The sequence below is a fragment of the Clarias gariepinus genome, chromosome 16 (genome assembly GCF_024256425.1).
Source record: "Clarias gariepinus isolate MV-2021 ecotype Netherlands chromosome 16, CGAR_prim_01v2, whole genome shotgun sequence".
Taxonomy (NCBI): Eukaryota; Metazoa; Chordata; class Actinopteri; order Siluriformes; family Clariidae; genus Clarias; species Clarias gariepinus.
The window spans coordinates 30,921,077-30,946,386 of record NC_071115.1 but is presented as its reverse complement, the minus strand read 5'-3'; the positions used below and the strand labels follow the sequence as shown (position 1 = coordinate 30,946,386).

General features: G+C 44.1%; 1 protein-coding gene across 1 annotated transcript in view; it reads right to left on the bottom strand.

Moving 5' to 3' along the window:
- Positions 1-25,310, bottom strand: part of xylt1 (xylosyltransferase I) — a 60,236-nt gene that overhangs the window by 7,671 nt on the left and 27,255 nt on the right. Inside the window, exons 2-8 of the mRNA XM_053514241.1 lie at positions 19,213-19,687; positions 13,524-13,696; positions 11,518-11,720; positions 4,696-4,776; positions 4,115-4,331; positions 3,585-3,761; positions 55-320 (exon numbers count right to left, since the gene is read on the bottom strand). Of these exons, the coding sequence (XP_053370216.1) occupies positions 55-320; positions 3,585-3,761; positions 4,115-4,331; positions 4,696-4,776; positions 11,518-11,720; positions 13,524-13,696; positions 19,213-19,687 (1,592 nt within the window). The remainder of the gene's footprint in view (positions 1-54; positions 321-3,584; positions 3,762-4,114; positions 4,332-4,695; positions 4,777-11,517; positions 11,721-13,523; positions 13,697-19,212; positions 19,688-25,310) is intronic.

Sequence of the window (25,310 nt, the reverse complement as noted above, 5' to 3'; positions counted from 1 at the left end):
AGAAAAAAAAAATCGCATAAATAACATATTAACAGATTCTTAAACAGTACTGACCTACAACGGTTGTCGTTGGCGTCTCCTTGCAGGGAGTTGGCAGCCCGTGCCAGGCCGAGGCGGGCGAAGGCATGGTAGTGGGTGAGCAGGGCATCGCTCAGGCTGTGGACACCATCAGGTTCATCATAAATGTTCTCCCAGTAGGCTTTGAGTCCTGGCGTGCCTTGAGGGTAACTTCCAAACAGGAAGGCGTCCAGCTGATTCACGATCTCCTGATTCACGCTGGCCTCAAACTTGCGCGCAAAGAACGTGGGCCGAGCCGTTTGCTAAAGGAGACAAAAATAGGTAGAGCAGGATGATGAAGAGAGACAGTGCGCTGATTTTTTGGAAAGAACAGAGAGAGATAGAGAGACAGGGAGAGAGAGAGAGACAGGAAAGATCAGATGGCGAGCAGAAATTGGAAGGAGCATGCAATGCAGCAGGATACACAGGAAAGAAGATGAAGAAGGAGAGGCGAAGATAGAGCTCCGCTCTCAGGAGATGTGATTGATGGTAAAAATAAAAATCAAAGTGAAGAATCTGTGCACGTCAGTCAGCAGACATCGGCTTCAGCTATTCAAGAAAAATAAGCCTGCTAACATGGAGGAGAACAAAAAAAATCTCTTCTTTGGAAAGAACAAAAGAAAAAACTTTCGTTTTGCATCTCTTAGTAGACGAGGAAAAGACCTAGAATAAACACAAGTATATATTATGAAATATATAAAATATCAGTGTTTACAGACAGCAGCAGCACTAGTTGAACAGAGTGTCGTTTTTAATCGTTCATCATTATTTATTTTTCCTCCTAAAAGGCCATTTTAGACATGGAGATGATCAACGGTGGGAAAAAAAAAACAATGGAGATTTTTCACGCAGCAGCTGCGATTAGAATTTCTCCTCCCCTGGAAAAGATGAGCGTGAAAAAAGGGCGAGTCTTGGAGCTGATTTAGAGCGTCCAATGTCCAGGAAGTTCTTTCACAGGGTTCCTGGTTCTTTGGAGAGCTCACGGCTGAGAAGCGCTTGTGAACAAACTGACCTGCCACAACGCGTTTCAGGCTTCTGTCAGCCGCCCCTTTGTCCCGCTTCTTTCAGACGCCGCGGCGGAGACGCAGCATTGTCGAAGGGTGATTACTCAATAGCCGCGGCCGCGCTCATGCTTATGCTTTTAATGGCCTGCGAAAGCTCTCGCGCCCTTCCCCCGCGCCTCTCCGAGGACAGACTTGAAATGGTTAACCGCAGCAGTTGATCACAGAGGCCCTTTCACATGCTGCTTTCAGCGCTGATAGTCAATTGAAGGCTGCTGGGGTGAATTTCAAACCTCGGTTAGAAGTGCTTAAAACGTGGTAGTTATTTTGAAGTGCCTGGGCCCCTCCTTTTTTCCTCTTATGAACAACTCATCCTCAGCTGCAGGGCCAACCGAAACACTCACACACACACACACACAGGAAAGGAAACACTAATTACCAGTGCAGCACGCAGATCCCAAATATCTCAGCATGTAATTTCCCTTTGGTCTTAATGCGCTTTGGACGTTTTTAATCATCGCATACCACAGCGTCTTGCAAATTTCATTTAAGATCAGTCGCCTCTGACATTTCTAGGGCTGAGACCGAAAGAAAGCTCATGGTGATGATGTCATGAGCACAACGCTGAAGAGCAGGGACACGGGGACAACAGCGAACGAGACGGGAATAAAAATTTGATGCCATAAATAAGGACGAGCTGGAAGAGAGAAAATAGAAAGAAATTATGAACGTAAACTTGAGAGGAGAAGAGAGAAACACACAGTAAAATAAAAAGAACGAGAAAGCGGATAGAGGAAAATACAGAATAAAATGGGATATAAAATTATATAAATATAAGAAAATGACAAATAAGGGACCAGACAGAGTGGGAACAAAACACATGGAAAATAAAAGTTAAAATTTTAAGTGAAAGAAGAAACGGCTCTAGATACAAAAGAAGAGAATAAAGGGTAAAAAGATAAAAGAAGACCAAAAAAATTTATGGAAAGATAAAGAAAAGAAAGAAAAGACAAAAAAAGGGCCAGAAAATAAGGCGGAAAAATAGAGGAAGAGTAAGACATACAGCGAGATAAAAATGCAAAAGACAGAAAGGGAAAAGAAAAGAGTGAATAGAAGTAAAGAAAGAATGAGACAGAGAGAGAGAGAGAGTGGGGGCGGGTAAGAGAAATAAAGAAAAAGTAAGCAATGGAGAGGTGAAATGGGAGGAAAAAAAGGAAAAGGAATGCAATAAGAAGAAAAGAGAAAGAAAAAACACAGACTGCTCGCTTGCAGACAACGAAGATGGAAACAAAAGCAGCAGCAGCTTCGGCCAAGTCTTTGGAGAAAATGGAGCTCACCTCCTCCTCTTCCTCCTATTGAATCCATACGCGATCTCACACTCCCACTCGCTCCCCAGAGTGATGGGAGATTTTATGACAGAAGGAAACACACTCTGACTCTGTTGTAGTCCGAGTCCATGATCGCATGCCCACCGCGCGCTGCTATCAGAGTCCGCGGGACGGCGAGCCGCCTTCGCCATTGATCTCGCGCCGGCTACGCTTAATTACAGATCCTTGCACAAGTTAGCGAGGCTTCCTTCCTCGTTAAGTCTCATTGGATTTCTAATCGGAGCGGAGATCGGGCCTGGCTGGCGAAGCCGTCCCGCGCTATTAGCTGTTTGTTCGGGGCAAATTAAACCGCTGTAAACGGGTCCGGTGTAGAACGCTACTGCGTGGATCTCAGGTGTGGATTCGTGCCATTTACACTACAAAGAGGTCAAATGAGTGGAGCTAATCAACGCTGATATCGGCCTGAGGTGTGTGTGTGTGTGTGTGTGTGTGTGTCTTCTCCACTGGACACTTTCTCAGACAAAGGCGAAGGGTGTGATTTCAAGTCCCAGGGCTACTAGAGAGCAATAAAGAGTCTTAATTCGCCAGCTTAACTCCTTTAAGTCTGTCCTGGATGAATGTGAGTGCAGTGGACCAGATGCATGAAATAGTTTCCAGAGGGGACTCGAAATAGATGAGCCTACACTCAAGGTGGGTTCTAGACTCAGTTAGATGAGCATTATGGGGGCAGTGTTGGCTCAAACGGTTAAGGCTGTGAGTTACTGATCCGGAGGTTAGGGGTTCGAGCCCTAGCACTGCCTTGAGCAAGGCCCTTAACCTTATCTCCTCCAGGGGGCGCTGTATTCTGCCTGACCCTGCACTCTGACTCCAGCTTCCTAACTGGGATATGATTTCACTGCGCTGTAAGGTCCATGTGACAAATAATTGAATCTTAATGATCACTGCCCAGAAGGATCTCTGTGGAACATCAACTGGTAACCCCAGGAATTTAATCGGACTGTACCAAGCTCTCAAAAAAAAAAAAAAAAAAAAACCATTGAAGAACCCTATGAGGATATTTCAACAACAACCGCTGTGGTCTTGAACAGAAACTGGTTTTCTGGTCCGCACCGATGTTTAAACCAGATTCAGAGCTGAGGCAGAGTTTACAGGTTTGGGTCCAAAAAAAAAGTGTATATAAAAAGGTATTAAGGTTTACCTGGAAGCGGGGCAGGTCAGAGGGTTTGAAGTCGTTGGGGGAGCAGCCACACCAGTCCACGATGTGCTTATACTGGCACTTGCAGCCCAGTTTGCGGTTCCAGTTGGTGATCCGCAGGTTGTTGTCCACCATGCTCTCGCAGTGAGGACTGTTCTCCAGCACCGTGTGGAAAAACGACTGCAGAGAAGAAGAAATAGAGAAAGAACTAACTGATGACATCTGATAAGATGAAGACAGATGGTGTACAGAGTGGCCATACCAGGAGGTCTGACTTTTTTCTTTCTTTCTTTTTTTTTTTATCTACATCAGTGAGGAGAGAAAAAAAAAAACGAGTCTGCTTTTCTCGGGCCAGAATCCAACACCTGAGAGGTGAAACACTATCAGCAGTCAGGATAAAGAATCACAGCTCTTTTCCTTTCTAACCCTGCTGTAATTAAAACCGTCCACAGTTAAGACGCTGCGGCGCTAGAGCTGCTGATCTAAAGGCTTCACAACGTCCAGGAAGGTCTTAAGTTAAGTGAAGATCTCACCTCGGCTGGCAGGAGTGTGTAAGCGTAGAAGCGCTTCATGCTGGTCACCAGGTCGTCCTCGGAGTTGATGACGTAGTCCACGAAGGCGCGGTTCAGCAGGAACCAATCGGATCCTCCGTCCACGGTGATGCCTTCGGGGATCTTCCTGTCCCCCAGACGCCACATGTGTGTGTCGCACTCGAAGAAGAGCCGGTCCAGGCCCTGTTTTCTGATGAATCTGCGGAGTACAACATGTCAAAGTTTTTCAGTTCCACTGGAATATATATCGCTGCAGTTCCTATAACGTTCTGACATCAGTTAAGTGTTTATATGACGCGCTCATATAAACGTCCAGGACTGAGACCAGACGCTGCTGCGTTTTAATAAAGTCTCACTCATATCTGGTTGGAAGGAGCGAACTCATGATGGAGAGCGTATTTGCAGGAAGCTCTGCTTCTTTCTCGAATAAATGCTCAGACATTAAAAAAAAAATATATATATTTTTTTTTTGTTCCAAATACACGGTTATAAGGACAGACTTGACAGGACACCAGCCCCTCTATTCCAGCTCATATGATACGCGTTAAGCCGTCGTTACTCACCGAGCGTTATCTCTCCCATGAGACTTGATGAAGTTCATGTTGCGGTACTTGGAGAGGAACGCCACCAGCTGATCATTAGTCCTGTGAGAACGGACAGAGAGACAGAGAAAGCGAGAGAGAGAGAGAGAGAGAGAGAGAGAGAGACAAAGCGAATGAGACAATCTCAGTTCCAGTGTGTTTGTTTAAACGCAGGAAAGTTTGTCCATTTAATCAAGTGATGGTTGTTTGCCTGAAACGTCATTTGTAAAATCCATGTCAATAAAAGCATTTATTGAATTGAAAGAGAGAGAGAGAGAGAAAGAGAGAGAGCGAGAGAGAGAAAGCAGAGATCAATCAGGCTAATGAGAGGCAGTGTAAATGAGTGCAGGGCACAGGGGATTCTGGGAAATCTCTAACGCGCACTTGGCGCCGCAGTGAACCAGATACGAGCGGCCTGCTCCAACCACAGCGTGACAGCCGCTGCACTCTCATTAAATCACACACACACACACACACACACACACACACACACACACACACACACACACACACACACACGCATACTCTGGGGAAGCGGAAGCAAGAAACACCTAACAATTAGATTTCATTACTGCCACTTTAATTCGTATTGGATAAGGCTAATTGTCATTATTGTGTTAGCCAAGAATAGCACGCGTTCGCGGAACATCTTCCTGACAGCAGTATGGGGAGGAGGAAAAAAAAACAGATAAGTGAGTACGCCTATGTGTTTTCCGAGTCCGTTAATTTAATTATGAACAGCACGATAAGCCAACATATGGTGCAGCGCCGAAGAGCCGGGACTATTGTCTGAGCTGGTGTGTGAGCGGTCTTCAATCTTATCTCTTTCCACTCAACATGTAGAGTATTTATGAGTACTATACAATAACTGACACAGCTGTTAAGCAGGGAATAATGCAGTGTGTGTGTGTGTGCGTGTGTGTGGTGCTTGCTTATGTGAAAATTGCGTTTAAAGTTTTGGAATGTCCTTAAAACTGGTGAGTTCCTGTTTCAGTTATAAACCGTCGTTATCTCACCAATCACGTGTTAATGAATAAAATAAAACATCCCGAACACTCAGAGACATCAATCCCGGGAACGCTCGACCTCAAAGTCTGGTTCATTCTGATCAGTGAGAACACGATGGTTCTGCAATCGGGAACCGTACCCGAGTCCGCTGGATTAGATACAGAGAACGCAGGCGCGGATCCAGACGGATATGGAAGCTAATCGTACGTGAACTCGGAAGTGGACCAACGTTTAGACATGATGTCATCAGTGCTGTCTGTCTCTCCTGAAATCTCTGTTTGCATTGAACACTGAAAAAACACAAATGTAATCAATAATAATAATAATAATAATAATAATAATAATAATAACCAGTGTTATTACGCAACATTGACGATTAAAGAGTTTGTAGAAAGAGTTAAAAGGTTTAAAGCTAATAATAATCTGATCTGATCTTTAATGTAATCAGTGATATTATTGTTATTATTATTATTATTATTATTATTATGATTATTATTATTAATATTATTATTATTATGATTATTATTATTATTATTATTATTATGATTATTATTTGAGGTTGAAGCCCACGTACATGTCTGTGTGTCTCTCTGTACAGCAGAACTCTCTGTCTAACTTATTAATAAAAAGAAATCTAACACATTTAAACGAGCGCATTAACATTAACGTGTGCTTTTGTTACACAAAACACCTTCTGACCAATCAGGATCCAGAACTGGTGTTAAGCGTCGTTAGCATTAGCACCTATTCATATGAACTACTCAAAGGAAGTACAAGTCCTGGGGTCGTCCCATTATTGGTCAATGGAGGTGTTTACACGTGACCTCTGATACAAAACAGAAAAAGATCAGCTTATTAGTCTGAAAATCAAATCAAATAAATAAAACTAAAATGTTTCTAATCGTTTAAACGAAGTCCTCGCCGCGTCCGCAGTGATGCGTCACGACCGTTACTGTGACCCAGATATACTTTCGATCAGCCGAAGCAGAATCTCGATGGAGATTATCCTTTAAGGCGCATATGATCGCTTCCGTCCACTTTCTGCCACACACACACACACACACACACACACACACAAACGCTTTCTGTCTGCTGCTACATCTCCCAGAGCCACCGCAGATTGGCATAACACCAAATTATAGCCTTAAACAAGCTGTCAGTGCCATCTCTCTCTCTCTCTCTCACACACACATACACACACACACACACACACACACACACACAAAAGTGCACAAAGTGTCCGAGTCTTTGTATATCTGCCTGCTTTTACACACCCACACAGATGCCAAAATACTTCTGAGTGGCAATGCGTTGCTGCATCAATCCAACACACACACACACACACACACACACACACACACACACACACAGACGTCTGGCCTTGTGCTGCATTGAATAAACCTGATCAGCATCAGTAATGAGAAGTTGTGTGTGTGTGGGTGTGTTGGTGTGTGGGTGTGTTGGTGTGTGTGTGTGTGTGTGTGTGTGTCTTTCACTCTTTCTGTGGAATCAGGCCTTATCAAGAACTAAAAAGTCTAAAAGAGTTCCCGTAAGGAGCCGAGGTGAAGGACAGCGGTGTGTATCCTGCCAGCATTAAAGTAAGAGGACGATAAAGAAGGAAAGACATAAAACTGTAGAAAAATAAATGAACAGAAGAAGTTGTGCAAATGAGACACTCCAGTAGAGGGCGCGGTGGATCCTGCCGAACCCCGGGGGACGAGCGGAACCACAGGCGCTGCACTTGTCCTCTTCCTCTCTCTGAAAAGGCCACCAAAACAGCTGCACGGACGTCCAGCAGGGACGAAGAAAAGGAGCGATCCTGCGAGGATAAAAGGGCCAAAACGAGCGGCGCTGCAGGACAAAGCCTACCCACAATGCCACGGGGCTTTTAGGAGCCTCTTTCAAACGCAGGCATGCGGAAGGACATCGCGAGGAAAAGCACATGGGGGAGAGTGAGCGGGCCGCCGCGAGGTCAGAGGTCGCCCGGGGACAGCAGCTCACCGCCGAGGACAAACATTTGGGTTTTACTAAGGACAAACTGAATCCACACCGTTCACGCACTCGAACCCGGTGACGTCATCATCGCTACACGTCCAAACAGAGCCTGGATTTACTGATCTGTTTACGGACCCGTCTGGGACTGTCCTGTTGGGTGTGGCCTGATATGGTAATGAGCACACATGATTGACAGATTCACTTATGTGACATCACATAAGTAGCTAAACACAACATCAGAAGCAAAACGAGGCAGAGTTTAACCTCCTTGGATCAGTTGCGCTGTTGTAGATTTACACACTCGCTGCGTTAGCGAGTTAGCATTCGCTTGATATGTTAGCATTAGCTTTTCACTTACAAAATTTCTCCAACTCAAAGATGCTTCTTTTAAAAGTTTGACAAAAAACAATACATTTGTTGAATGTCTTTTTTTTCAATTATGTAAAACATTCAGTATATCGACCTCATTGCCTGGTCGAAGGGGCGGGGCATCTAGCATTTTCCTTCCTTCAAAGATGAAATGTATCCTTATCAGATACAGTGTATAAAATTGTATCTAATTAGGAAGAGATTTAAATTCCCCAGAGATTATCCTGACACACACACACACACACACACACACACACACACCTCCCCCCACACCCCCTCAGTACTGAGAGAAATGAGTCAGTCCCATATGTGTGTGTGTGTGTGTGTGTTACACGTATCGATCCGGACGCTTTCAGTCAATAACAACATCATCTGTTTGACGCAGTTAGGAGCGATAGAGTCTACTTTGAGAAGTATAATTTGATAACGTACTAGTTTCCATAAAGAATGAAACGACACCTCACTTCTAACTTCCTCTGTTCTTCTCTCTCTCTCTCTCTCTTTTTCTGACACATCAGTAAAGAGAACGCTGGCGCTGGAGGGAAACGCAGTAAGTGTTATTGTACTCGTGCTCTTATCGGGAGTACGACGATTCCTACTTTATTTTGCCGACTGTCAGTCAGAGCGCGGATGGAGTCGTAGCTCCAGAGAGTTACAGAGAAGAAGAAGAAGAACAAAGAGACGCTCTGCTGTAATGACAAGACAGGCCTCGCTTAAAGAGGATAAAAGAGTTCAATCAGACCCTGAGATCCTTTTATCGTGCTATTCATTACGGCCTGTGTACCTGTACAAACATGACAACACCTCTCTCTCTCTCTCTCCTCTCTCTCTCTCTTCCCACCTCACCCCCCTCTGTCTCTCTCTCTCTCCCCCTTCTCTCTCTTTCCTCTCTCTCCCTGTCTTTCTCTCTCTCTCCCCCCTCTCTCTCTTTCCTCTCTCTCCCTGTCTTTCTCTCTCTCTCCCCCCTCTCTCCCTCCTCCCTCTCTTGTATTCTGTCACTTTAAGGCAGCCGGTTCAGGTCTATTGTTATTTCTACACTCATCTATCTGACACGTGGTTGACGAAACGCCGTCACAGAGCTAATCATAGCTGCAATCGTGTTCTCCTGACTCATGTAGTGGGCGTGGCTTAAATTCCAATGGTGGAGTTTCATGTGATATGAATAATAATTATAGTAAAAATAATATATATTTCCAGCTGGATTAGTTTTAATTGTTCGTCTATAGTTTTAACCCGCGGCTAGCACGTTAGCTCGTTACCGTCTGAGCTCCAGAGTGAACGTTCTGTCCTGGCAGGGTAGCGCTGGTGAGGCATCGTGTAAATTTCCCTCCTTTTTATAGCTGAACGACTCGTTTAATAAGAGCCCTTTTTAAAGCAGAGTGTCCTAATGCCATGTGGAGTCAGAGCGATCCACTGCCCCCCCGCCGGGCTCTTTCCAAACAGCGCCTGGATCCTGATCAGCAGGCCGGGTACAAAAGAAAGGCTCCAGTCTCTTTGATGTTCCCGTTAAAGAAGCTTTAGCTTGAAGCTATCCACCCCCATCCCTCCCTCTCTCTCTCTCTCTCTCTCTCTCTTTCTCCTTTGCTCTGACAGATAGAGCGCCTGGATTAACCTCGGAGAGCGGCGCTAACGGAACAGGATGGAAATTTATGGCTCGGCTCTATCGATTCCCTCCCTCTGATTTCTGAAGGCCGAGAAAAATGACAGGGCTGGAGGATCGAAAGACCAGACCAGAGAAGGACCGCGCAATCCTGCAGCTTACTCCGTGTAAATTATAAATCAAACATTTCTACACACTCTCGAATCCAGTCCGTTACCGGGGACTCCATGGATTTGTGGTGGCGGCGTCTTCTGGGGAAATTAAGCGTGGTCAGGAGTGGGGCGGAGTTTATTTATTTTTCGTGGTAAAAAAAGGCAAACATACGCGGCGTACAAATGTAATAATAATTAATGCCTTTCACTACATTTCGTACTGTGTATGCTTGTGTATGTGACAAATAAAATTTGAATTTGAAATTTGAATTTAATCCGTCCCGGAGGCGAGTTCTTAAGGTAAAATGTCGTGTTGTGAAACACATTGTTCAATAGGAAATAATGTAAATAAAGATAATCCGTTCCAGCCACCCAAAAGTATCCCCAATATTACCAATTTCCAACATTATAATCATACATCAATTTTTTGCATAGAAAAATAATCAAAACATTTAGAAAAGGCATGTAAATAAAGTAAAATATAAAATAAATAGACATTAAACTTCACTCATATTAACCTTACTTTACGATTCCTCTTGGCACCGGCCGCTTCACTCGGCTTTCCAGTGACACAGACTAATTTTGAACGGCTCCCACGCCTTCACAGCCGGTGTCCGTTTCAGATCGTTTGCCCGGCAAAACTTTATGCGGCAAGGCAAATTTCTTGCAAAATTTCAGTTCTTAAGGCGAAAATCGTTAATCGTATGCCGAGGCGACGCTGTAAATATTATACAAAAATAAATATCACCTCAAAACTCTGAAACAAGCCCGGTCCTCCCCGTTTTTCCCTCCAGTGTCATCGTGTTCCTTACTTCTGTATTCACTTTTTTCTTTTATTCATCACATATAATTCCCTGCCTTGGTTTTCATACCCAGATCCGTCCTCCTGCGCTGTGTTTGTCGCGCTGACGCTGCAGGCTACACCGTTCTCCCGTGTAATCCTTCAGCGGCTCTACGGAGCGGCGTACCTGCTGACACCAGATCAAACGTCGCCGCTCGTGGCCGCACTCAATTACCCTTTAATCCCCCTAAACTTGGTGTTAGACATGGCTCGAAACTAATATGGCATGATGCCCCGTGGCTAACGCTGCGTACACGGCGCTGATTGAGTTCCAACTCAACTGGCGTGGATTTTTGCTAATCGATAAGAGCGGGTAAAGAAATGTGACACGCGAAGGACATTTTGATCAAAGACAGAGCAGCGGAGACGTCTGCTACGCTACCGGGAGCGTCGGCTGCACTCTAGCTGAAGATAAGTGCATGGAGCATGACTTCTAGGACCTCGTGATTGAGTGTCTCAGCGGTGAGGAGCTACACAACCCCATGTTCATCATGAACAAACCGAAAAGACAGACGATAAACAGCTAAAACACACCAGAGACATCGTTGACCACAACAGCGACAAAAGAGCTCTTGTACCGCAGGTAGCGCTAAACTTCCGCGGTAATGATTTTCTTATACCGTTTAAACTTCCTTATCATGTGATCGAAAGCAGTTTCATGTCATGTCTGCTAACATTAATCCGTTAAACAAGAGGTTCACCCACTAGCATGCGGTGATGGTCAGGTTGGCTAAATCTATCAAGCTAGTTAATCTATAGTTAAGGTTGCTATGACAACCCATTCTAATTGATCCTGACGTAACAGCAGGCCGAGGTTGGAGAATAATCTGCGCGCTCACCTGATGGGGTAGTCGGCCGCGCTCAGGTTGATGAAGAAGTCCCAGGGCCAGTGGCTCATGGCCAGGAGGTCCTTCATGCTCTGCAGGTACATGCTGAGAAGACTGGCCCCGCCCCAGATCGTCGCCATGCGCCAGGGCGTCACGCGGACGTTCGGGTAGCGCTTAGCCAGAGCTAGCATCTGCCTGTAGAGGTAGTCTGAGCGCTGCGGAGTGAAAGAGAGAGAGAGAGACACCAGAGTTTTGTTAATTTATCAATGCGCTCCTTCTAATACGTTATCGTTTCCATGGCAACAGAATCACAGGGCAGGCAGGTGACAAGCGGATTTTAAAATGCGTTTTTGAACAGCGGCGTATCTCATACTGACGGAAGGAGTCTCCAGTCCCAGCACTTTGTAACAGTCAGAAGGAAAACTTTCCTAACTTCAAAAGAAAAAAAAAAGATAAAAGAGATGCTGGTGAGGGGAAACACATCCTGTCTGCTCTAAAAAGAAAGAGAAAACAATCGCGACGCTTCCACCTGAACTCATTAAGCGAGCTGCCTTTTACATGTCAGCTTTTTCTCGCTTCTTTCTCTGCACCGGTCTCTCAACACGCTCCTCTCCTCCTTTCGGCTGGGTTTAATCTCTCACACACTCTCTCTTTCTCTCTTCCTCCCTCTTTTTCTTCCTCTTACATTTCTGGAGCTCATGAAACTGAAGAAGACGAGAGAGAGAGAGAGAGGAACCGGAACGCAGACAGAATGCAGATGATTGATTGAAAGCCAGTCGTGTTAACACGGCTTGTAGAGACAAACACACACACACACACACACACACACACACACACGTGCGTGCCCCGCTGTAACTTGAAGGAGTTGATTAAGTGTATGCTTGGATGTGTGTGTAATTAGGGGGAGGGGGTGTGCTGGGTCTGTGTGTGTGTATAAAGAGGCTTTCATGCTGTGTGTGTGTGTGTGTGTGTGTGTGTGTCAAGCGTGACTGAGCCTCACGAGTCCCCTCCTGTAATAATCCCCCATCAGCCTTTGTGTTAAACAGCTTAGCGAGTGAAGAGCGAGACGCAGAACCCCGCTGTGTATCTGCCCCACCTTCTCACTCTCAGTCAGGGTTCCTCACGGGTTCCTCACGGGTTCCTCACATGACTGAGGGTCCCCGCTTCACTGTCCTGTTAACTCACGCCTCGTCTCTTCTTTGCGTTCCTCAACTCTTTCTTCTCTTTCATCTCCTCTCTTCTTTTCTTCTTCCTTATCTCAAATTCACGCGTCTTTTTTTTCCCCATGCATTATTTCCTTTTCTTTTCCCTTCTCTTCTCCTATCACTTCATCTCTTCTCTCTCCCCTTATCCTTCCCTTTTCCATTCTTTCTTTTCTTCTCTGCTTCAATATTCTTCACTCTTATTCCTTTTACACCTTTTCCTTTTTCCATTTCACTTCTTTTCTCTCGTTTCACTCTCCTCGCTCCTCCTTCTCCCTCATCCACACATCCTTTTTTTCTTCTCTTCGAGTCTTTCTCCTCCCTTTCTCAAGCACATTCCTTTTGATCTCCTCCACATAAACTTTACATTTCTGTTCTCCACTCGACTCTTCTCTCATTCTCATTTTCTCACGTCTACTTTTTCTTTCTTTCCTCCTTACACTTCTCTCATTCCTTCTCCTCCTCCTCCACATGTCCTTTCATCTTTTCTTACTTTCTGTGCCCCCACACCCCCTCTCCGCCCCCCCCCCCCTCTCTCAGGTAGCTCATATAATAGAGGATGTTCACTGCAGGAGATGAGCTGAACCCAAACAGGATGTCTCTAGCTCATTTCCTCTTGTCTCAACCTGTGCATACATAAACACACACACACACACACACACACACCAGAACTATCCCTGATCCAACAGAAACACTGTCACTACACAGAGTAAACACACTCGAGTGTAGAATTCAGAGCGACATGGTGATGAGAGTGGAGTTTGTACATATATGTGTGTGTGTGTGTGTGTGTGTGTGTGTGTGTGTGTGCAGTACCTGGTCCACGTGGATGTAGTAGAAGTGTGAGGTGTGGTAAATGGCCTTGAAGAGGCGCTGCACTTGGCGCGAGGCGCGGCCATGGACCACCAGCACGAAGGCGATACGCACAGGTACGGCCGGCGCCGTCTCCATGGAGTCCTCCTCCCAGTGCACGTTCACACTCGCCTTACCTACACACACACACACACACACACACACACACACACACACAGAAACAGTTATTTACTTACTTACTTGGGAAAATTCCCCTGAAAGTAAAGCCGCCTTTTCAGTGAAGTTGTTTATAAAACACACACACACACACACACACACACACACACACGTAAACACTAGAGGAACAGATCTGAACATTCCTTCTCGGAGCTCCGCTCGTTTATGTGTCCAGTGAAATGATGCGCTTAGAGAAAACCAACAGCGTGGGCTTATGGACTCAACAAACTCTCCATGACGGGCCTCCAAAATTATTAAATATAAAAAAACTAACTGTAACAAACATCTCCTGATCTCACATTAACTGCTTTCTTCAAAAATAATTTTTTATGTAAATTAATAATCCAATTAGATGAGCGCAAACGTCAACAATTCCTATTATTTATTATTGTCTGATTGTTTATGGTCAACTCTGTCGTTTATTTAAACTTAGATTTAAGTCTTATTTAGACTTTCATAACTTAATTTTAATTTTAGAAAGAAAACAGCTGTTACGCGAGAAATTTAAATGAGAAAGTTACACAAGAAGGCTATATGAGAAAGTTATTTAAAAATTTTAGAAAGAGAAAGTTACATGCAAAAGTTAATTTAAACTGTTTAAACAGTTACATGAGAAAGTTATTTAAAAATTTTAGAAAGAGAAAGTTACATGCAAAAGTTAATTTAAACTGTTTAAACAGTTACATGAGAAAGTTTTTATTTAAAAAATTTTTTAAATGAAAATTGTTGTTTATGAATTGTTTAAATGAAAATTATTAGTTAAATGTTAAAATTACAAATAAATATGAAAAAAATTACACGTTTAACTTGTTTTAAAAAGTTACACGTGAAAGTAATAAAAAAATTATATAAAAGTTACACGAGTATGCTATTTTACAAACTTACACAGGAGAATTTAAAAAGAAAGTTATTTTTTAAAGTTACGTGAAAAAGTTACTTAAAATTATTCCTGAATTTTTAAAAAAAAATTACATATTTTTGTGAAATTTATTCAAGAAATTAAAAGTTACATTTAAAATATGACAAAATTACATGAAAAAAACTTTAAAGTTTTTTAAAAAGTTTTTTTTCTTGTGTAAACTTTAAAACTAACATGAGAAAGTTACATGCGAAAGTATTTTTTTAAATTTACATGCAAAAGTTATATTTAAAAGTTACATGAGAAGGTTTTTATATAAGAAAGTTATATAAGAAACTTATTTTACAAACTTAGACGAAAGAGTTATATGAGAGTTATTTTCAACAGTTATATGAGGACATCGTATAACGAAGCTACGTGAGAATGTTGTATGAGAAAGTTCCTGCTTTTGCCCAAATTAAAGCAAACACTTTACAAAGGAAGCAGCTGTTGTGCTTCAACAGTGAGAACGCTGCACACTCAGGCAGCTGTGGTGCAGTTTAAACAAGAAAGTGATGCTACTTCGTCCATAAAAACAAAGTGCTCTCACATGCAGCAGCTAAAGTATTGGCACCCTACTCCTTTTTTTTTTTATTGCTACTGGAACATTAAACTGACCAGATAACTCTCTGTTCTTGAGCAAAAACGTTTTTAAATCAATCTTAAGTGCTTCCTCCATAGCTGCAGCACTTTGCCTCTAACAGCTCCTCTCCTCTCTTCTTACTTTTGGCTTTTCCTTCATGAAGAAGCCACCCGAGACGCCTTTTTTCATCAGTCTGAACGTTTTTACTGGCTGATTTTCCTTCACTCTCCGCTCCAGGACTCGTCCCGAACCATTTTCATTTATCTTACAAAAGCATTTTAATTATTATTCAGGGATTAAAGTGGAAAAAAAATCCTTATAACAGAAACTTTGCCTTGGCCCTGGGATAGATCATTAAAGTTGAAGTTTGTGATGATTGGCTAACGTGGTCATTTCAGGCTTCTGTTTTTTTTTTTTCTGGTCTTGAAATTTTAAATGAAACTTGTGACGTCTAAATAACCTCTAGCATGTAGCTGTCTTTAAAACAAACTACAAACTGTTCCATTAAAATACACACACACACACATATATATATAACAGTTTATAATTCAGTAAACATGTAAAATGTACAGATGTTTCTATTAAGGATGTGTGTTAGTGATATGTTTAGGCGATATACCTTTGATGAGAAAGGCATTAGCTACATTAGCGTAGGCAATACAGATGTGTAATTTCAGCAAAGTATCACCTTGAGTGTCTGTGTGTGTGTGTGTGTGTGTGTGTATATATATATACGTATATGTGTGTAAGAGAGAGAAAGAGAGAGAACAGTACACCAGTGAGTGTGGCCGGCAACATAATCGAGTTAAAATGGAAACATTAGATGTGCTATTAACGCACTGGCACTCGCGGCCATGCGGCCTAACCGCAGCATCACCTCTCGCACTGGAAGCGTTTCACTGCAGCCATGAGCGCGAGTTACAGGACACCACCGTCACGTCTCCTCCCATCTAACGCTCACAAATAGCACAGCAGACCGCAAAGACCCAGCCAAGAGCTGAGTACAGCTTTCTAAATATGCCCCATTATATAAACACACACACATACACACACACACACGCACAACGCTACGTCCGTCACGTGCTGCTACTAAAGTCGGCCACGTTGGGTTCCAGGGCGGATTCGTATTTAGGATCCGCGTATCGAGTTACACCCAGGCCGGGTTCTGGAGCGAGGCCACGCTCCGACTGCGTCCTGATGAAGCGTAATGACTGTAATCTGTGTCTCTTTGACTTGTCCTTACTGTCCCACACCTTTACCCATGGCCCGAGGGGAGGCAGACGCTGGTCACTGGCCACTCCTAGACGTCCGCGCTTCCTCTAATCAGTCCTGGAGTGCTTCAACACCCTCGTCTCCAAATGCTGTCTGGTTCTGGAGCAAGCAGATCAGATTTAAGTGCAGCACCAACTCCGCACCCTCTGCTGCGTCCTTTCATTAAAGCATGGACACATGGAGCCCGCACGAACACACACACACACACACGCATATACACACATATACACATAAACACATTGTACAACTGCTAAATCTACATGGTTCCGAATTTACAGAAAACAGAATATAAGGATAAGATTTACCTAGACAGACAGACAGGGTTAGGACCAGACAGACAGACAGACAAACAAACAGGGTTATGGCCAGACAGACAATTAGGCAGACAGACAGGGTTAGGACCAGAAAGACAGACAGACAAACAGGGTTAGGGCCAGACAGACAATTAGGCAGAGAGACAGAGTTAGGACCAGCCAGACAGACAGGGTTAGGGCCAGACAGACAGTCAAGCAGACAGACAGACAGGGTTAGGGCAGACAGACAGACAGACAGACAGATAGGGTTAGGGCCAGACAGACAGAATGGGTTATGATCAGACAGACAGATAGACTGACAGACAGTCCGGGCTAAGGAGAGACAGACAGACAGACAGACAGACAGACTGACAGGGTCAGACAGACCGACAGACAGACAGGGTAAGGGCCAGGCAGACAGACAGAATTGGTTAGGGTAAAAACACAGACATACAGGCAGGGTTGGGGTCAGACAGACAGAATGGGTGTTCAGACATGTTTACAGGGTTAAGGCCGGACAGACAGACAGACAGACAGACTGATATCTGACTCCATGCATATTTATATAAGGAACTATAAGTTGATTTGTTTCACTAAAATAATATATCACATCTATTATTAGATATACAGCCAGGACAGGACAGGACAGGACAGATAGACAGTCTGGGACAAAAAGACAGACTTATTAAAAAATTATCTCCAGACATCTGGATCCTGCTGTCAGTTTATGCAAAGGTAAGATTTATGTGTCTCCAACTTAAGTGTCTAAAGCACGCTATAAATAAATAAATCTTTTATTAGGACCAGACAGACAGACAGACGGACAGACAGGACAACCTTTAGGCATTTTGTGTAGAATATCTGCATCAGATCTCTCTCTCTCTCTCTGAGATGATTACTGTGTTACTGTCTGTTCAGTCTTTCTTCTCCCAGGATAAGAGGAAAGGAAGTGGACTTTTAAGTTTCATGTCTCAACTTAAAATACGTGTTTTATTGGTTCCAGTATAAAAGACAATCTCAGAGCCACAAATATGTTGGAGGAAACCATTACAGCACACGTTTAACAGTAAATTATTTCGGAGTAGTTGTAAGTAAATCTGCTGTAAGTGCTGATCCAGTTCCAGATCGGACTTCTCCTCCCGGCTGCTCCACCCAGACGGTGATGTTCTTAGAAAACCTGCTCGATTTAGAAACCTGTCATGACTCCTGACTCCCTCTGTGGTCTGACTTTCATGTAGTCCGAGACACTGCGGGAGGAAAAAGCCACTGCGCGGGTCTTCAAAGCCTTCATCGATTGCCTCATCCAATAATTACATGGAGCTTGACACACACACACACGCACGCACACACACACGCACGCACACACACTCATAATGTACATGTGGTTCGGTATGGTTAGCTAGGATTACTCTCGTCTCGACGCCCTCCAGATCCCGGCCTCTGGTCTCCATGGAGACGGCCTCATCATATCTGTCAGAAATCACCGGGGTTTTTCCGGAAGCGTCTGCGTTCAGAAGTCTCGCACGGACCCGTCGCTGCACTACTTAAACTCATCCGACACCCTGATTTGCGTCGAGGGAACAAAACGCTGCATAATTACATGAATATGTTTTCACTAGTCAGCTTCTGGAACGGGAGAGAAAGTTTGAGAGAGGAAATTTAAAAAAGAAAAAAAAAAAAAGAATATGCTACTCAGCGCAGCAATTACAAGCGTCTAAGCTGGCGCGGAAATCCACAATCTCATTTCCAGCCTGTCTCTGATTGTAATTACAAGTGCCGCGGCTGTCTGTTGCCAGTCCTGTGAGGCTTAATGAAGCCTCTCCATAAACCTCCACTGACAGCACTGCAATTAATTCAGGAAAACCTCCATTATCTGTACTTTTATTTATCTCCCGTTCCCACCGCGCTCTGATAATATTTGCCTTGTTTGTCGAAAAATAGTTATTTCTATAATCAATCATATACATATAAGAAAGTGTGTGTGTGTGTGTGTGTGTGTGTGTGTGAGAGAGAGAGAGAGAGAGAGAGTTTGATTTGAACACATTGTCTGGGGTCGGTCTGTTATTTTAGGAGATTGATAGATTTTTGGAATAAACCCCGACTCCTTTAAATAAACACTCGCTCCGTGTGAACATCTAAACCACAAAGAAAAAAAAAAACCTTAGTTCAGAACTGAAGTCAGGTTTGAAACAAAGCTGTACAACATCATCTATCATTAATTTATTTTCTTTTAATTAAAGCAAATGAGGAAATGGTGGAAGCAGGAACAATTACTGGCAGTGATAAACGGGGCCAAGCACTTTTATCCCTAACACTTGCGTTTGTTTCAGAGAGGATCTATTTTATTTCAGGGTAGAACGTCAGGCTGTTGTGATGTAAGACGTTTCCATATATCTGAAAATGTGAAAAAATGATACGGAGTGTACTCACCCTCTAGGGGGCAGTAGCGAGTGACCTTCTCAGGCATGAGCTGCTTGTCTTTGTGTCGACAGTACACCTCGGCGATCTGCTGTCTGCACTCCTTGGTTTTAGCGCGCGACAGAGCCGAGATAGCCTCCTTGCCCGTGATCTCGCATTTGGGCGGTTGGTCATACTTGATAGCCGGCGGGCCGACGCCCGGCTTCTTGACCTGTTGGCTTTTTTGCCGCGGTGAAGGGACTGGCGTGAGTGCGGAATCCCGCCCCGGCCCCGCCCCCGTACGGTTCAGCCCGTTGTGTACGAGCTCGTTGGAGTTCTTGTTTTTCTCGGACGTCTCCTGCTGCCGCTTGCTGGACGCGTGACGTTTCGGCCGAAGACGCTCCGCAAAGTTACTGTTGTCGATGCTCTCGAAGTCCTTGGGGACCGAGTTCTCGTTGTTGCTGTCCACACGGACCTTCTCCTTGGGACGGTGCGAGTAGCCGACTTCCTAGAGAGACACAGACAAAACAAAACCAAAGCTTAGCAGAATGTCAATGCCAGAGACGGAGCAGCGTCACCTTGAGAGCCGAGCGAGAGACTTAACGCCACATTCCGAACCAGGAGGAAGAAAAGAGACCTTGCAGGAACACAGAGGGTACTCTGATTACAGAAATCATTATTCCATTAGCGTTCTAATCAAACCTCGCTCAGGACAACCGCAAAGCTCTCGCCGTGCCGTTAAGGCATTTCCTGTATGCGTGTGTGTGTGTGTGTGAGTGTGTGTAAAGTGAGCTGAGAGGTTGTGAGCACACGCCTGAACGTGAGGATGAACGTGAGAACTTATTTCTTTTTTACACTGAGGGGAAATGATGCACGTGAAATCCACGGATATGTAACAACAGAAAAAAAAAACACGAGGGGAAAAAAGAGGCGTGGAAGGTGGAAAGGGGCGTGGCCTGATTTACGGCTGATGTACGATGTAATAGCTAACGCACGCTGATACTCTGATGTGTAACAGAGATCACGTTATAATATAATATAATATAACATTAAGTAATAAAGCAGCAGTTTATTAAATACGCATTAGTCTTATATTTCATTTCCAGTCTTTCAGTAAGTATTGATACGTACAGAAATCATTTAGAAACGTGATACTCAGCTGGAAATCAGGGTTGGGATTTAATATTATTGGAAAATACTTAAGCAATATAAAAAAATAAAAACAGGCCTACGTGTGCATGGTGAATTTTCGAGGTGTCAAAAAATGTCGACTTGATTTGAATTGCGACGGAAGATTACGAGGAACTAAAAGACGTTTGATGCGAGTCACGTGAGTTTACTGTTAAAAGGAATATTTTTCAAGCTCACCTCGGGAAAGAACGAGGGCCGGTGTGGGAGCGCTACGATGCTCATTGTAATTTACCGAGTGGTCAGACTTTCAGATAACACATGAAACGGAATTAATTACAAACGCGACTCATGTGTACGGGCGTGGCCTTATTACAGATCAAATCAAGATATTAAAGGAAGAAAAAAAACGTCGGAAACTGAGAATCTTATCGCATCATCTAATGAAAGATCCACAGGCGGAGCGCAGAACGTTGTGCTTTATGTTTTAATGATAAAGATTTCCATCTGTAGGATGAATCGAACAGGGAGAGATTTAGAAATTTGCTAAAATTTATTCTAAAAACCTGAATTTACGCAATCTGTATCCGAAACACAAACCGTAATGTGTGCGATCAATTGTTCATCATAAACAAGGATTAGGATGAGTTTCCCAGAAATGCTTGCTCTGTGTGTGTGTGTGTGTGTGTGTGTGTGTGTGTGGGAGGGGAGGAAATTACAGGCACTGGGATTAATAGCCTGAGGAACCACAGGAGGTGAGTTCGACTGCTGGAGAGAGAGAAGGCTATCGATCCATCACCAGCAAAAAAATCTGTCATTTCCCAGGATGCACTGCTCTGTACCGCTGAGACCCCCACCTGCCTCGGCCTTCTTGTCGTCTCTATTTTTATTAAACATGCTTCTTCTTCTGCTGCTGCTTCTTGTTGTTGTCCTCAACCTACATTCACACCAGCCATCACGATTCTCCTCCGTGCCACTTTAAACCGTCTAATCGTCATTCTTTACTGCATGGATTATTATTTTTATTATTTTATTTATTCACTTTTTTCAAAATAAAAAAAAAAAAAATTCTGATCTATCAATCAAAATGCATTTAAATATCGTACAATAGAGTCAATAACATGAACAATAGTTAATCTGTCATGCAGGTGGCTAGCACAAACGTGAACATAGCGGTACTCGCATAGATGCTGAGGTTTTGTTAGCCAAGCTAGCACTAGCGGCGGAGTCAAGGTAGCGCAAAGATGAAGTGGAGTACAAGAGGACATGATTATGTATTTATTTTATTTTTTTCATTTTTTTATGGAATAAAAGAAAACCCTTCTGCTTATTACGCCAGACTTCACTGCAGGTTAATTTGTTTTATTTTTACTTTGTATTTTTTATTTATAATTTTTATAAGATTATTTTTGGGTTGTGGAACAAATCGTCTAAGTTTCCATTATTTCTTACAGAGGAAATCGCTTACAGACGGTTCTTTAGATAGGTTTATAGTTCTAAGAGCAACACACACACACACACACACACACACACACACACACATATATTCCCCTGTCTCTCAGTACATAGAGATCAAGCGGAGGTCACAAAGGATGGGCGTGGCCCTCACACACACACACACACACACACCTGTTCAGATGTTTAGCTGAATGGAGAGCCGGGTGGATTCAATGACATCACATGCAAAAACAAACACACACACACACACACACACACACACACCTGTTCTGATGTTTAGCTGAATGGAGAGCTCGGTGGATTCAATGACATTACATGCGAAAACAAACGCGCACACACACACACACACACACACACATACACACACACACACACACACACACACACACACACACACACACACACACACACACACACTTTGGCCTTTTCAGTCACAGCTGTGTTAGCTCTGTGTTATGATTGTATCTGGCAGGTTTTTATATTCCCCCCATATAAACCCCACCCCTAAAACCCCACCCCTAAAACCACACCCCTAAAACCATACCCCTAAAACCCCACCCCTAAAACCACACCCCCAAAACCACACCCCCAAAACCTCACCCCACCCGATGTGTGATTGTTCTGATTGTTTACGCTGACGTCACCGCCTGGGCCTTTGGTTTGTTTTTAAAAGGATGTTGATGTCAGTGATGTAGAGTCGAGTAACTCTGAGCGCTCAGTACTGAGTGTAATGCCGCGTTATAGAGCAGAGAGCCCGAGCGCTCCGACGCGCTAATGCGACTTTAATGTGCAGCGCCGCGCGAGGAATTCATGCAGCTATTTAGCGAAAGCGCTAATGAAGTGTCCGTGGGCTGATTTTTAAACAGAAATCTTGTGTTAAAGACACACAGGGGAACTGAAATGATTAATCGCTGCTGCTTAAGGAGACTGATCTCTCCAGCTGACGGACGTCTCTGTCACGTCTGTACACACGTCACGTTAAAGTATACCTTTAATTTACACAGTGACGGATTTAATAACTTTTACTGCGTGTCTGAATTTGCTAGGACGTTATGCTGGACTTAAACAAAACAAACAAACAGATAAAAACAAACAGTTAAACATTAAAAAAATGTATCCTAAATACAAACACAGCGGCACGTGAGTTTAATCTGCTCCGGAGGCGAGTTCTTACGGCGAAATTTCATATCAAACGTCTCCGTTTTACAGATAATCTGTTCCAGCTGCCTGGATATATTACCAATATTATCAATTTCCAACACTTTAATCATGTAAAAACAAAAGAAACATTTAGAAAAGACATGTAAATAAAGTAAAATATGAAATAAATAGACATTAAACCTCACTTAATATTAATTTATGATTCCTCTCGGCACCGACTGCTTTAAAAACCAAACTGAAAGCGTCTCCCTTTTCTTCTTGCTACCGTCCTTGCTAACATGTTTGGGACCCGCGGTGCTGCGTCTTCACTAAATATTACACAAAATACAAAAAAGAAACACAAAAACACGCTTCACTTGCCGTTACACTGACGCAAAGAACTTATTTCTGGCAAAATTTCAGTTCTTAACGTAAAAATTTGTAAGAAAGAATTCATATGCAGTGGTACTGCTGAATGAATCTAGGATTTTTTTAAATTTCTTTAATGTTGTTATAATTGTAATGATAAAGCTTTAAGTTTTCAAAAGACAGAACAGTTTCACAAGCGGGGCTAAATCACCCACAGGTCCATTTAATCCACTCAGTGCGCCACGTGTGTGTGTGTACGATGATAACGCGTTTCCAAATGTATCGTGATACTGATATGGTCCTGTTGTATCGCCCCGCCCCCTCACACCTCACACCCTTATGAGCGGGGCGAGCGAGCTGACTAACCCAGCGCGGGTAGAGCGGATGTACGATGTTAGAGGCCGTAAATCTCGCAGCGCTGGGACTTAATGGAAACCCTGTTAGTGGACGATTAGGAGAGTCGTAAATAGTTCAACAGAGCTCGAGCAACCCGAGTCGATGTGTATTACTTTAGCTGCAGTGAGCTCGGAGAATTACAGCACCGAGCACGGAAATGTGTGTTTACACGTCTCTCTCTCTCTCGCACGCAACACACACACACACACACGGAAACACACACAGAAACACACACTGCTACTAAAGGCACATGGGTGAAGAGTAAAGCAGTGCTATGCTTTTAGCCTTTTTTCCGCCGACGCCTGCGCACAGACAGGATGTTTTGATGATGAAGGAGATAAATAACGCTCTTCCTATAGCTGGAAAACGGGAAGCCGGTCTGATGGACCCAGTTTGGAGGCAGGAATTTATTTCTGCTGTTAAAAGCTTCAGACTTCAAAGAGCATGAACCGTCTGAAACTCGTTCTCGTCTCAGACCCGCATCTCGGACCGTCTGAACCTCCGTCTGGTCTCAGACCTGCGTCTCGGACCGTCTGAACCTCCGTCTGGTCTTAGAGCCGCCTCCCGAACCGTCTGAAACTCGTTCTCATCCCAGACCCGCATCTCGGACCGTCTGAACCTCCGTCTGGTCTTAGAGCCGCCTCCCGAACCGTCTGAAACTCGTTCTCATCCCAGACCCGCATCTCGGACCGTCTAAACCTTTATCTGATCTCAGTCCCGCGTCTTGAACCGTCTGAACCTCCGTCTGGTCTCAGAGCTGCGTCTCGACCGTCTGAACCTCCGTCTGGTCTCAGAGCCGCGCCCCCCTCCCAGCGATGTTTGCCTGACCTCAACCTCAAGACCCCAGTGTGGTCAGGGTCATGCTATTCAGCTCACCATGTGTGTGTGTGTGAGACCTTTGACCTCTGAATCAGGGCGAGGAAAAGAATCAGAAGCTCACTCGTCCATGTGGAATTCCAGTCACATGCCCGCTTACGAGGACTTTGGGAACGACGACAAACGCTGATGGCCCTGTGTGACTTTTTCAGAGACGTGACATATGGGTCACTCTCTCTCCCTCACACACACACACACACACACAGACAGAGTGTAAGAGCGTGTAAGTGTAAGCAGAGTGTGTATGACTCCACACAGCGCATAAACAGTGTACAAGACTTAAGCTTGTCTTTGTATAAACGCTTACGTTGAGCACAAACATAAACGCGCGCACACACACACACACACACACACACACACACAGACGAACATGTAGCCGAGTAAACACACTGGAAACGAGCGGGAAATTTATACAGGCAGTAAACACCGGAGTAAACACCGCAGTAGCGCCGAGAGGAACACACTCGGGCCGCGCGACTCTCGGCTGAGATCGCTCACATTCACGTGCATCTGAAATCACACCCTGTAAACAAACGTCTGTGAGGAACTCCAAGTCGATATCGGCTGAAAAACACGGATCAAACCTGATCCAAAACAAATCTCTCAAATCCTGACATTAGTCGGAGTCGCGTGTAGAGCGATGTCACGTAACGAAGGCTCACATAACGATTACAGTCGTCCCCTTCGTTACCGTGGCAACAGTGTGTCGCGGATGTGTGTCTCTCCCTGTAGAGACGTCGAGTGTGTCAGTCGTCTCGGCACCG